Source organism: Phascolarctos cinereus, unplaced genomic scaffold (genome assembly GCF_003287225.1).
Source record: "Phascolarctos cinereus isolate Bilbo 61053 unplaced genomic scaffold, phaCin_HiC Scaffold_7;HRSCAF=346, whole genome shotgun sequence".
Classification (NCBI taxonomy): domain Eukaryota; kingdom Metazoa; phylum Chordata; class Mammalia; order Diprotodontia; family Phascolarctidae; genus Phascolarctos; species Phascolarctos cinereus.
Genome location: NW_027556180.1, coordinates 92281338 through 92296779, shown reverse-complemented (window position 1 = coordinate 92296779; position 15442 = coordinate 92281338). Strand labels below are relative to the sequence as shown.

General features: G+C 36.1%; 1 protein-coding gene across 2 annotated transcripts in view; it reads right to left on the bottom strand.

Annotated features, from left to right (window-relative positions):
* Positions 1 to 15442, bottom strand: part of VWA8 (von Willebrand factor A domain containing 8) — a 391323-nt gene that overhangs the window by 98468 nt on the left and 277413 nt on the right. For both annotated transcript variants that reach the window (XM_020977001.2, XM_020977000.2), the window contains exon 37: positions 10411 to 10612. In XM_020977001.2, coding sequence (XP_020832660.1) covers positions 10411 to 10612 — 202 coding nt within the window. The remainder of the gene's footprint in view (positions 1 to 10410; positions 10613 to 15442) is intronic.

The window sequence follows — 15442 nt, the reverse complement described above, 5'->3', positions numbered from 1 at the left end:
ATCTCTGGAATTATTATTGTTAAGACGTTCCCCTTAGACAAAACACAGGAATAGCAGCATCAGCGAGAGTAATCGGACAAAATGTCAATGATATCCTTAGCAATGGAAGGTACTGTAATGAGGTGAGGACTAAATGATCTCTTCTGGCTCTAATGTTCTGATTCCAAGTAGATATCTCTCAGGTTACCATTCTACACAGGCAGGAGTAGGAAGAATGAAGTGGGAGGTAAAACAAAGAGATTATATACATCATCAGTGTCAGCACTATTACAAAATACTATTTACTAAGTATACACATATGCGTGATGCTATGAGGGACGCTCCTTAACTCCTGACAATAACCCTGTCCTAAAGGAGACTATAATCTAAAGTTAATCACAGTGCCAAGAATAAGAGTGCTCTCTGATGACTCTAGTAGATTAACAATCATTTTCTTTACTCTGTGTTACCAAATTTAGAATTATACAATGGAGAATCTTTGATCTAAAGGATCATAGGCTCACAGAGTTAAAACTGGAAGGGACTGGAGAGACCATAGAGTCTAACCCTCTTCATTTTTTAGATGAGCACTAATTTGACCAGAGGGTCAATAATTTGCCCTGGAGGTACATGGCTTGTCAGTATCTGAGCTGAAATATGAGTCCAGGTCTTCTTTCTTCCTTTTGACTCTAAGTCTAATAAACCATCTACTATGCCATGCTACTGTTCAAGCAAATAATTGACTTCCACATAACACCTTGAGAGTTGAACTTCAGTATTTAATATTCATACTTAAGGGTCATAAGTACAGCAAACATGAAGGGAGTTGAAAGACTTTACGTCTCTTTTCTAAGAGATGTAAGAGTTCACAGTGAGCTGAAGGCAAGAGAATAATTCATATTTATGTGTCCCTAAATCTAAATATCATTCTCTCTATAAATATGCATATCTCACAAAATCTTAGAATTTTAAAGGATCTTAGAAGTCATCTAATTGAATCTTCCACTCAATAAAGGAAGCTTCTCTACAATACTGACAGCATCTTCTTGAATACTTTTTAATACTTTTCAACTCAAATTGTTAAAAGTTATTTTTAATATTGAGCCAATATTTAGAGCCATATGGAATAAGTCTAATCAAATTATTTTATTACATGATAGCTCTTTAAATATTTGAAGACAGAGATTATCTTTTCCTCAAATATTCTCATATGCTCAATATATGTCAATTACGGGTTAGAGTAAGAGAGAAATGACTTCCAGGAATCAGGAGATGACACACTGTACTCTCTGCCCTGGTCAGACTACACCTAAAATATAGTATTATGTCCTAGGCTCTATACTTTCAGAAGGACATCACTAAGCTGGAGAGTATCCAAAGGAAGGCAAACACAGGGAAAGGTTCTGAATTCAAGGTGTAAGAGAAGGAACTGGGTAATCTGACCAGGAGAACAGAAGACTTTGGGAGGTAATCATAGCTATCTTTAAATATCTTAAGTCCTGTCACATGGAAGAGGGAATAGCTTTGTTCTGTTTTGGAGCCAAAGGACAGAATTAGTAGCAATAGGCGGAAGTTAACAAAGAAATAAATTTAGGCTTGAGGCAAGGAAATAATTCCTCACAATTCCAGCTGGCTGAATGAAATGAGCAGTCTTATGAGATAGGGTTTTTGCCTTACTAGAGGTCTTCAAGCAAACTCTGAGTGATCACTTGAGTATGTTATAAGTGATATGGGCCAGATGTTCTCTGAGTTCTCTTTCAATCCCACAATTCTTCTCCAGGCTGAACATTACCAGTTTCTTCAGCTGTTCCTTATCTGTCATGATTTTAAGATTCCTCACCACTCTGGTTGCCCTCTTTTGGCTGCTATTCAGAGTTGCTCAAAATTGAATACATTACTCTAAATGTGCTGCCCAGAATTGAATTACATTACTCAAAATGTGTTCCAGTTAGTGTGTATTAAAGTACTATTACATTCCTAGTTCTGGCCACTATATGTCTATTAGTGCAGCCTAAGATTGAGTTAGTAAATGAAAACAGCAAAAAACTGGACAAATCATACCACTGGTTTGTTGCATAGTCAACTAATATTGTCTGGCCCTTCTTCCATGAAGGCAAGTCTTGTCTCTTAGGCTTCCTCAAATTAATGTCTGAACTGCATTAAAGAGCAGGAGATCATATTCATATTACATAAGATCACAGATTTAAAGTTGGCAGGGACCTTAGAGATCAACTAGTCCAACGACTTTGACACATGGAAAAACAGAGGCCCAAAGAAGAGACATAATTTGTCTAAATTCAAACTAGTGACAAAGAGCAGAGCTAAAATTGGAACCTAGGTCTTCTGACTTCAAATTCAGTATCTCACATCACTAACCTCAGAACTCCCATTTGTCCATCTCCAGAGGGGACTGAAAAAGTCCACAACTTTAACACAGAATTCAAGCTATTTCACCTGATTCTTTTTGGAGGTGCAAGGCACACTATCAGTCAACAAGCACTTACTAATTACTACTGTCCTAAGACCTGTAGATAGAAAGAAAGGCACAAGCAGGGTCCTTGGTCTCAAGAGGAGAGATACCATGCCAATGACTGTTTACATACAAGGTAGATACAGAATAAATACGAGAGGAAAAAAATACATAGCATTTTCTCCCCTGCTTTCCATAACTGCATTCCTGGTTCAATCACAGTGTCATTCATTTACAGTTGGGGGTCTTATGTGTAATGGCAGGAGTCAGTATTTTCCAGTTTAGGATTCCTTTACCTTTTGAATATGTTTCCCCCATTGTCTTTATGAATGTGACTCATTCCAGTCATTTCTGCTATGTCTTAATTCTTCCTGGATCTTGCTCTCATCTAGCTGTCATAATCTTCCATGAGGTATTAGTCAATACAGGCTTAAAGTAGCATCTTCTCAGGGATACTGCATTTTCACAGAGGACATTTGATGATTTTTTTATAACCTGAGGTTGAATATCTAATGACTAGCTTTTAGCCACTCTCTCAGGTGGTACAGGGAAAAATATATTTTATCCAGCATCCAGCATGGAACTTTGCATTAAGTACCTAGTAAATTAATGAACTTCTAAATGGGAGAATCTCACCTTATCCCTGCTTCTTGCTACCTCCTCCCCCTACCCCTCCCACCCTTTCGTTTCACTGCTCGACAAGCCTTACCCAAGTATATAAGACATGTATGGGAAAATGCTAAATGAGAGGTTGTTTTGACCTCAAGAGAATTTCTAGAGACACAAATAGATCCTTTTTCAACTCATGGGAGGAGTGAGATTCTGTGTAGAGCCATCATCCATAGTGGTATAAAAACTATTCTCTGACCCTGAAATAAGAGAATCAGGATATTGTGTTCTTTCAGATTTACTGACTTTGGAGTCAAAAGTTAACTGCAGACTATTATCCTTAAATCACATGCTCATACAGAGGGCCAGACTCAGAGAGAACTGATAACAGCTACTATAATGAAAAAGTGAATGAATTGCATTGCAAATATAACTTAGTGGATTTCAAAATTTGAAATATCCTGCCTTCACATTCCCCCAGGGCCCCAAAGAAACTAAACATGGGCAGGTTTAAATTGGGAAAGAAGTATGGCTTAATGAAAATATCAAGTAGAACAGCAACCATGTTAGATGCTTTTCTAAAATAGAACTTTTAAAAACTGATTTCTTTTTCATTTCTCATTCATTCTCTCACTCATATATTAATGCCTGAGTACCTGCAATGTGCAAGACACTGTCAGAGAGACAAAGATGAATTAAGACACAAGATTCTGCCATCTTTTTTAAGCTCATTCAATACTTTTTTGAAGTAGTGTGTGTTTATGGAAGAACCTTTAAAATGCTTATAATGTTACACCAGACTAGATCGCTGGTCTATTTATGGTAAATGTGGAAGAAAATCTGAACTATAGATTTTTCAGGTTTTTTTTTTTATATATACCAGAACAATGGTCATTAGGAATCTTATGGAGACAGTACCTGATGTTTGAGGGGAAAAACCTGAAGTGCTGCTTCAAGTGACTTACTTGGAAGAATTCTAAGTGCAACTAAGTCAATCAATCATTATCAAACATTTATTAATCACCTACTATGTGCCAGCACTGTTCGAGATGCTGGGGATACAAAAACAAAGAATGAAACAATCCTACTCACAAGAAGTCTACATTAAAAAAGAGTAGAAGAAAATTACAAATATAAATATATGCAGCATAAATATAAAGTGAATAAATATGAAGCAGAGCACCTCAGGTTGAAGGGGTCAAGAAAGGCTCTTATGTGGTTAGCGTTTGAGTTGTACTCTTAAGGAAAAAGAGGGATTCTATGAGGTGCAGTGATGAGAGAATGGCTTTTGGGCCTATGGGTCAATGTAAAGATATTGAGATGGGAAATGGGAGATGGAGCTTCATCTGTGAGAATTGAGCTTGACTGAAAAGTAGAAAAGGTGAAGTTCCATGAGACTAGAAAGTAACATCGTAGGCTTGCTGTGTAGGTCTTTCAAAGTCAGAGGTGTTTGAAATTAGTTTAGTAAGAGAGTCACTTCATTGGCAGTAGGGTGGAGTAGACTGGAGTAGGGTGGAGACTTGAGTCAAGGAGACCAAGGAAGAGACACTTGCAATAATCTAGGTAAGAGTGATGAGGGCTTGAAAGACAGTGGTAACTGTGTGAGAGAAGGGGTCACATGCGAGAGGTGTGGTAGAAGTCAAAATGGCAAAATTTAGCAACTGACTGAATATGTGAAGAGATGGAGTGTGAAGAGCTGAAGATAATGCTGAGATTAACAACCTGCGAGACTAGAAGACAGAAACAGAGAAGTATGGAAGAGGCAAGGGTTTGATGGAAAATAAGAGTTCAGTTTTAGAAATGTTGAATTTGAGATGTCTCAGGAACATCCAGTTTGAAATGTCTAATAGGCAACTGGTGATATGGGACAAAAGATTTGGAGAGATTTAGTATACACACACACACACACACACACATACATAGACACATACATACATATATATATATATTTGTGAGTCATCTGCATAAAGATGATAAAGATGATAAATAAACTCATAAAGATGATGAGGTTACCAAGCAAAAAAGTATAGAGGGAGAAGAGGGTTTAATATGGAACCTTGGGGCAACATCTACAATTAAGGGGAATGATATAGATGATGAAACAGCAAAGAGTCTAGAACCAGTAAAGAGCAGTGTCATAAAAACACAGAGAGGAAACTGCCTAGGAAGAATGGGTGGTCGACAGTGTCAAACGCAGCAGATAGGTTAAAGGTGAGGACTGAGAAAAGACTATCACATTTGAGAACTAAGAGACCATTGGTAACTTTGTAGAAAGGAGTTTCTTAAGTGATGAGATTGAAAGACTACAAAGAGTTAAGGAATGATTGAGGGGAAAGAAAATAGAGGTTAATAGTATAGACAGCTTTCTCAAGGAGTTTGGCTATGAAAGGGAGGAGAGATATAGGACTATAACTTGAGGGGATGGCCAGGTTTTGATTTTTAAGGATAGGGAGATCTGAGCATATGTGAAGGCAGAGGGGAAGAATATAACATATAAGGAGAGGAGAAGGGAAGAAAGGGGAAAGGAGAGAGAGTGAGCGAGGGAGAGAGAGAAGGAGAGGGGGAGAGGGAAGAGAGGAGAGAAAGAAATTAAAGATGCATTCTGTTGGAGAAGATGAGAGGAATGGTAACCAAGTACCCATGAAATGGCCTTGGCAAGAAAAAAGAACCACTTCTTTGTCAGAGACTAGGGGAAATGAAGAAAGAGAGGAAGAAATATGTTAAGGCAAGTATGAAGAAATACATTTTTATGGGCACAAGGCAGAACACATTTAGAAAAACCTTAGAATGACAGTCATGATTCTGAAAACATGAAATTCAACAAATTATGGTCTATGAATGTAATAGAGTTATACTGTGCTATAAGAAAAGATGAAAGGGATGGTATTAGAAAAATCTGGGAAGTCTTATATGATGTGATGCATAGTGAAGTGAGAAAAACCAGGAGAAAAAATTATTCAATAATGACACTATAAAGACAAAAAGAAAACCCCTAAAAAATCAAAACTCTGAAAAACTTAAGGACTCTGATTAATGCAATGATCTATCATGTTTCCAGAGGAGTCATTATTACCCACCTCTTGACAGAGAGGTTATGGACTAATGGTATAGAATAAAAATATACATTTTTCAATACAGCCAACACTGAAATTTCTTTTACTTGACTATGCATATTTGTTCTAAAGGTTTTGTTTTTTGTTTGCTTTCCTATTTGATAAAGGGTACAGTGGTGGGGGAGAGAAATTTGATTTTTGTTTGTTAAAAATAAGTTTAAAATATATATAGTTCAAACTACTTTCTTTTATTGGGGGGAGGGGGATAAGCAGTGTGTAGTTTTGCCTAGAGAATTGAACTTTGAATTGGGAGGATCTTGGTTCAGGTCCTGATTCTGACACATATTGGACACTGGACAAGTTGCTTAATCTCTTAATGTTCCAGAATATGAACTGCAGGGCAGGCAAAAGAATTTGTATCAGTAATGGGAGTTTCCTCATTGAGACTTCCCTACACCAAGGAAATCACAGGTCTGTTCCAAAAACCACCCAAACACAGTCTCCTGACCCTTACTCCAAACAGTTTTTATGCAGTCCTGAAATGATGCTAGAAGTTCTTAATAATGGGTTTTTAGAATTAAATTATGATGATCATTTGGTCCAATGGTTATCTAAATTACAGGGAAACACGTTTCTTACCATCTATTCACATTAATATATTATTTCTGATTAATCCTCTCATGGAATCTGAATCCATTAAAAACACACAAAGAATCTATTGAACTAGAATGAAAATTTAAATCAACAGTGGTTTCAAGGTTAGTAACTCTAGAAAGCTGAAGCACAGTAGATACTATAGTCAATAAACTGATACCATTTATCCAAGTGTGAAGCTTGCTTGCCAAAATGCTATGGAACCAGAGATGGGGAAGAATATTCTCAGATTCATAGGATCATCAATCTACATAGTTGGAAGGGACCTCAGAGACCATCTAGTCCAACCCATTCATTCTGCAGATGAAGAAACTGATGTCCAGGGTTGGGACTTACTGATTTGCTCAAGGGCATACATAAAGTAAACATCAGAGGTGGGATCTGAAGCCAGATCTTCTTGCTCCAGAACAAGTTATTTTCTTTTGTATCTGATGCTGCCTGATCCTGATAAGCCTTTTCTATCATTCTCTGAGAGAAGGTCCCATGGTTACACCGAGTCACCACCCATAGCCCTGGTGCTCTTTCTCCTTGCTTTTCGACTAGTTAGCATCTCTAAAGTCTGCCTTTGCCTGCCTGCCTGTGTATTAAACAGTCGCTTTAAATTTCCTTATATAAAATGAAATTATTTGTCCACTAGATGGTGAGCATGTTACCCTGTCAGTAATAGTGAAAGCTGCTGACTTCACCACGTAATAAATAACAACACAAGTGTGCTACTGGAAACCTGTTTTCTTTTCTCATGACTTCTATGAAAGGCATTTGCTAAACTCCCCAAAGGGAACTTGTCTGTGGTTACAGAAGCTTCTCTAAGTGCAGAATGGCTCAGAGATCCATGATAGGGAGACACATAGAAAAGGATCTGACTTTCTACCAAATATCACTTGTCGTTGCAAGAATTCCACTTGAATCAGTTTTGTCTCTAGAATCCTTTTAAATAATAATATGAGCTCATCTAAATAGCAGAAAACAAGTGTGCTGTCTAGCCTATCATTAATGATTTATTAAGAAAGATAGGATATAAAGTGCAAACAATTTACAGACCAAGATTAGTCAACTAACAATTGGTTTCTGTAAATCTGTCTAAGGTAGACAGTACACACACACACACACACACACACACATCAAGTGGCAAAATTCAGTTTCCTCATATGTCATTTACCCCAACAGATACCTAAACAGATTTGTCCTCTACAACAAAATAATGGAAATAATAAGAGGAATAATATTACCACCACACACGATCATTATTCTAAAATTCACAGTGTGCTTTCCTCACAATAACCCAAGGAGGTACATTATGCAAGCATTATTCTGACCTTCATTTTGCTGATGAGAAACCTGAGGCTCAGAGGAAGTCAGTGATTTATCCAGGGTCACACAACTAGCAGGTATCAGAGCTTGATTCCAAGGCACTATGGATCCTTACCCAACCCTTACCCTTGGCCTAACTTGGAAACTCCAGTGCTGAAGAACTTACTACCTCACCAAGTGGCCCACTCCACTTTTACTTAAACAACCTTTCCTCCTTTGAAGATCCCTCTATTTGGATTCTGTGATGGTTATCTACCCCTCCCCAGGGCATTCTCTCTCATTTCCAATGAATTCCTGCCTTTATGTATCAGGGGACTTCAATATACCATACATACCTTTGACCTTCCACTTCTTAGGTCTACTCAACTCCTGTAACTTATTCTTCCATTTTACCTCAGTCATACACAGAGAGAGTCACATCCTTTGACTTTTCCATCACTCACAAGTATTCCACTTCTATAATCTAGAACTCTGAAATTCCTTTAACTGATCATAATACCTTGTCATTTCATCCTTCTATGTTCCTTACACCCAACCCTATTCTTCAACCTCTTTGTGATCTCCAATCCCTCTACCCCCCAGAACTTTCCCAAGCCATCACTCCAAACTCTCCTCCCTTCACAACATATTTATGTTATCTAATCTTGGCTGTACCCTTCTTGCAGCAAATTAATCCTTCTATTCCTACCTGATTGATTCTCTAGCCTACTCACCACAACAGCTGCTCCAAATCTTTCCTCTCTTCAAGCCTACCCCTCCTTTTGCCTGGGGATTTCAATTCATACTTTACTCACGGATACCAAATTAATGAAGTGGTGCCAATTGTGTCTTTAGAAATTCAGCATTTGTGATATTTTAAAAGAAAATAACCTTTGTATCCCAACTAGCCTCACTCACCACAGTATCTGCATGTACATACCTGGTTAAAAGCTACAGAGGAATTAATGCTTACAGTTCTAAAGAAGAGAGTGCATTTATGAAAAAAGTTTGATTTACAATTATGGTGAAATGCTACTTTAAATGACATCCTTGACCCTATTCATAAACTTTAGCATATGAAAATATTGACTGACTTTAATTTTCTGCAACATGTAAAATTCAGATAACCTGGTAAAAATTTAAAAACAAAAATTTTTTAAAAAGTGCTTATCAGGCTCCAATTACTCTAAGATACAGGAGTTTAGTTAAAAAAATAGAAGACCAGAATTACAAAAAAAATGCAAACAGGACTCCAATGAATAAACCTGCTAATCTTTTTTTTTTTTTTTGCTGTAGGAACTGCTAATGCTTAGCCTTAAGCTGTGACATATACACAGTAACACATACAATGGCATCTTAATTTCAAAGCATTTTGCTTGGTTTATTTTCCTACACAATGTTCAGGATGCTGCCACAAATTTAGAAGTCAAGAGTATTTATGGTTCAGACAGAAATATGTCCATTTATTTCTCCTCTATGGTGAATCATAAAAACTGTTAAAGAAATATTATGTGGGCAAAGTTGTATTTATTAATCAGAGCTCAAGGGAACAGGCCCTACAAATGTGACTCATAACATCTTTCCCTGATAATTTATATGCTGCAGAGCAACATGGCTGGCAGGAACCTGCCTTGCCTTTACTATATAAAAACACCATTTCAACTGAGAACTTGCATTTATAAATGTGAAAGAAATTAAATTGCAAATAAATCACTCATTCTTTGTAGTTCCTCTCTACTCCAGGGTGCTCTTTTGTGACCATACAGTAGGTAGCTTCTTGGATTCTTCAAATTACATTTAGAGGGGAACTAGATTGGGCTTTCTGACTCATTTCTTTATTTAATTATTAGCTTTCCCTTTAATTTTGATGCCAGTCTTCCAATACTTATTTTCACTGTGGCATTAGGTGTTTTGTTATTAGAACTGCAGGACTTATGTTATTTGGAAACAAGGGGGCTGGCAAAATATGTCTCTGCTAAAGACAATGACTTCGTTTTTAGATCGGAAATCAGATGCATCTAGATGCCTAGTTTCTCAAATTCCCAGGGTGGCACCTAGAGAATGCTTGCAGTGATAGCATTAAAAACAGTGAGGCTTTTATAAAAGTGGTTCTAGTAGATAGGATTTTGCAAAAGGGAATAATGCCTGCAAAGATTTTATGTTATAACACGAGAAGCCATTTATTTAAATAGCTAAAGAAAAAAAAACTCAACATTTCACCATAAAAGTCTGTAAAAGCTTCTCTTACTGTTTTTGTCTAGTAGCAATATTCCAAAAACCACTCCAATTATCTAGCTAGGATATTTCAACACCATTGTGGGATTCTTTCTTAAGACTTTACAAAACTGATATTACCTGTGCAGCTTTCTCTTCTTGCCCAATCATGTTTTTCCATTCCAGAAGAGACCGCTGCAGATGCTCCAGTCCAGTTTCCCAAAGCCTGACAGTGCCTCCCATATCAACAGTAACAACACCACCTTTGCCCCACTCAGCAATTAGGGCATCTGTGTCTGAAATAGTAGAGAGCCATGTTGTATATGGAGAGAGAGATGCTGATCTGGAAAAAAAAAACCAAAACAACCAAAATGCAACATAACCATAACAGTGAAATGAGGATAGTAATTGCTACTCTTACTTATCACTGTGAGATAGTGAATGTTTTAAGCCTTAAGACTCTAGGAAGGAGGATAGTAAAGTGAGGTAGTATTACTGAAAAAGTCTTACTTTGAGTCTTTACAGTTGTGTGGGGATGACCCTGGGTTTTCCTTCTGTGAATTTAATTTTATAAATTCTGAGCTTAATAAATGCCAAAAGAAAAAAAAATAGCACAGTAGGAGAGAAAGAAAAGATGACTCATAAATCTCTGCATAGCTTGCTTTTATTTTATTTTTAAATATTCATTTTGAACTTAAATACAAAAAGACAAAAAAAGGACATTTCCATGTACATAACACAACACAAAGAGGATTCACTATAAAACCATAAATTTCTATCTCAGACTGTTTACTTTTTTAAAAAAAACCTATGTAATAAACAGTATACATTGTTTTCAAAGCTACCCTGCTTTTCTGTGTTTCTTTCTAAATTTTCTTTTGTTCTCTGCTGTGCCCTTTTTATTTTTCTCCTGCCCTAGAGAAGGCTACAATCGAACACACATACACACGTACGTATATATATATATATATATTTATACGTGTGTGTGTGTGTGCGTGCGTGTGTGTATAAAACCTATTTATAAGTTCATAGTTAGCTTGAGTATTTATAACACTCAAGATAAATTAGTCATCCAAAGCTGCTCTTAGGACAATATTTCTGTTACTATGTACAACATTCTCTTGGTACTGCTCATTTCACTTTTCATTATTTCATGCAAGTCTATTTTAGCTTTGATTTTGTCTGAGATCATAATTGCCATTCCTACTTTTTTTTACATCAACTGCAGCATAATAAATTCTACTCCAGCGCTTTATTTTGACTCTGTGTGCATCTCTCATTTTTAATTATGTTTCTTGTAAACAACATGTTGTTGAATTCTAGTTTTTAATTCATTCTGCTATCCATTTCTGTTTTGTGGGTGAGTTCATTCCATTCACATTCAAAGTTATAATTATTAGTTGTATATTTCTCTCTATCCTATTTTTCCTATTTATCCTTCTTGCCCTATTTACCCTATCCCTCCTCACACGTCTAATTTACTTCTATTACCTTGTTCTCCTATTCCTTAATTTGCCCACCCCTCTAGAAGTCCCTTCCTTATCCTATCCCCTCATCCTCCCATTTCTTTATAAATTTAGAAGACTTTTATGCCCTTAGATGAATATGATGTTTCCTCTTCAACCCAGTTACAATGTAAGATTCTAGCACTACCAGCCCTCCATATCTACCTGCTTCCTCTGTAACAGTTTTTCCATTCATTGCCTCATTTGTATAATTATTCCATTTTACTTCTCCCTACCCATTTATTTTAGAATCATCCCATCATACTCAACTCAACCCAAAGCCTTTTATCAATGTATATATGACATTTCAAACCCAAGTAATGATAACAATCTTAAGAGCACAGATAACATTTTCCCATATCAGAAGTAAACAGTTCAACCTATTGAGTCCCTTATAATTGTTCTTTAATGTTTATTTTACGTTTCTCTTTGATCTTATATGTCAAATTTTTCATTGAGTTCTGGTATTTTTGTCATAAATAACTAAAAGTCTTCAGTTTATTAAATGTCCTTTTTTTCCCCCTTCAGAATTATACTCAGCTTTCCTGGGTTATTTTTGTTTGCAACCCCAAGTCTTTTGCTCTTCAAAATATAATGTTGCAAGCCCTATAGTCTTTTAAAGTAGAAGCTGTTAAGTTTTCTGTTATCTTGATTGCTGTTCCACAGTATGTAAACAGGTTTTTTTCTTGTTGCTTGTAATATTTTCTTCTTAACTTGGAGCTTTGAAACTTGGCTATGATAATCCTGTAAATTTTCATCTTAGGATCTCTTTCAGGTAGCGATAAATGGATTTTTTTCTATTTCCATTTTACTCTCATTCTAGTATTTCAGGGTAATTTTCCTTAATGATTTCTTGTAATGTTGTATCTAGATTTTTTTTTGGTCATAATTTTCAGACAGTCCAACAATTCTTATGTTGTCTCTCCTCGATCTATTTTCCTGATCAGTTGTTTTTCTAATATTTCATATTCTCTTCTATTTTTTCATCCTTTTGATTTTACTATTTCTTGGTATCTTATAACATCGTTGACTTTTCCTCACCCAATTCTAGTGTTTAAGGAATTATTTTCTTCCTTAAGTTTTTGAATCTTCTTCCAATTGGTTGACTTTCTTTTCATAATTTTCTTGGATTGCTTTTATGTTTTCCTAATTTTTCCTCAACCTCTCTCATTTTCTTTGTTAAAAAGTATATAATAAGTTCACCATGTTACTTTCAAAATTACCCTGTTTTTGTTTCCCTTCTGAAATTCCTTCTGATTTCTTCCGTGTATTTTCTTTTATATGCTTCAATGGTCCTCATTCTTTTCTTTTTTAAATAATATTATAGCTAGTAAGTTTCTCCCTTCTAAAACCACACCCCAATTAAAAGAAGAGAAATGAAATTCTCACAGCAAATAGGTATATTCACACAAAACCAATCAATTCATTGGTCATATCTTAAAATGTATGTTTCCTTCTGCATTTGAGTCCTCATCTTCCTGTCTCAGGATGGGTAGTATATTTAATCATTGGTACTCTGGAGTTGTGGTTGGTTATGGCATTGATCAAAGTTCTGATATATTTCAAAATAGTTGTTCCTTACATTGTTATTATCACATCATAACTTATTTACCTTGTTCTACTCACTTCACTGCTCAGTTCATATAAGTTTTGACCCAGGTTTCTCTGAAACCATCTTCTTATCTTCATTTCTAATGACATAATAATACTCTATTACATTGGCATATCACAATTTTCTCCAATTGATGGATACCCACTCTGTTCATTCTCCCACTCCCAACTTGGAAAGTTAGCAATCTTTCAGCTAATCAGAAATCAGATTATCTAATGTTGTATTGTTTCCTTTTAATTAACTGACCTTATTTGATTGTTTTTGATGTATAAAAGTCTGTCTCCCCCTGTATTCAGGGTCCAGCCCTGAGATGAGGAAGGGGCCTGGTCCCAATTTGTTAGGCAATTGCCATGCATTGCTTAAGAAATCAAAATGCTCAGAAGCTCCAGCCTTTGTTTTCTTAGTCATTTTATCTTTCACCAGCTACATTTACAAACCATATAATAGAGACTTGCAGTTTCATATACAAGCATCTCCTGTTCCACAATGTACATGGAAGTGCTCATTTTATTTGGTGTTTGTTAAGTTCATAATTTAAAGGGAAAAAGAAGACAGGTTAGAACCTGATTGTAAAGGCTTTTAAATGCCATAGAGTTTGCATTTTATCATAACGGTAATGGAGTAGCCACTGAAGCTTCTTGAGGAGAACGACATAGTTAGACTTGTACTTTAGGAATATCACATTGGCAGCTGTGTGAAGTATGGATTAGAGAGGGAAGAGACTGGATACTGTATAGGTAGACCAATTAGGAGACAACTGCAATACATTAGATTATTGCAATAGGTGGGATGGTTGAGTGTGAGCAGCAACAAAGGAATAGATATGAGATGGAGAGGAGGTGAAAATGATAAAATTTGGCAGCTAAGCTGATATAGAGACTAAGGGAGAGTGAAGAGAGTATTTGAGGGGAAAGCAACAGGTAAACTACTATCTTTTACTAGTTACAATGAAGAAACAGATTGTAGTAAATGAAATCACAGCTCTATCCCTCTCCCTGTTCCACTACCCCAGTCTTTGGACAGGTGAACTGTGCTCAGAACTGAGTAAGAAGAGATTAGCCTGGATACTTTTTGGAAGAATGTGCAGTGCATCCAATGAATCTTGGATCTTGGTGCTTCAAACATCTATTTTTAAAAACCAATATTCTCTCAGTAATTTTATAAGGTTGAGAATCATGAAGCACAATGATCTCAGAAGAATTAAAATCGCAAGTGACCCAAAGGGCAATTGAAAGATACACGGTAAGAAAAAATAAGCTATGATAACGATGATTTTTAAGTCAGAAATACCCTAAAAGGCAACGGACAAGGAGATGGTCTGATCACATAGGAAGATGAAGATAAATGGTGTACAGCTATTTATCAATAAAAAATTTATTAAAAAAAAAAAGACAGGAATCACACAGGAGGAGGAGATATTTAGGTGTTTTTTTTAAGTGTATACTCACACTAATAAAATCATAAAGCTACCCAAGAAGTATAATTATGATCAGAATGAAGAATAAGGAGTTCTTATTCACTGGTCTTACCACCTCAGTTGGAGAGAAGAGTAACAATGTGAGATGCATTCAGAGGACAATTCAGGAGTTTAGGAAAAGGAATAAATAATAGACCTAGGATGTAACATGCTCTTGCACTTCTAAACTATTTTAAGATGCACCCACAGGACTCAAGGATGATAGGACTTAACAGAAAATAAGATTTCACTTATGTACGAAAGTCTGTTGATTTTATTAAGAAAAGAAGACATAAGGAAAAAACTATTGATGATGATGGTGTATTTGGGATTAATTACAGTTTATCCATGGGAAAAATGTTACTGCCAAATGACATCTGAGGTGTATGGTACTCTGTTAAGGGCTGTGAATAACAGCTATTATTAAATAACAGCAGAGGGGAAATTTAAATTTAGATGGGCAATTTCTTAAGATTCAAAAAATGCTGGAGAAACCACGTTTCTTCTGACTTGCTTAAAAGGTTGGGAATCATATTCTGACTTTCTCTGGAATATACTTGTGGACAGCTGTAAAATGAAAAACCTCACCATGTGGGTGCC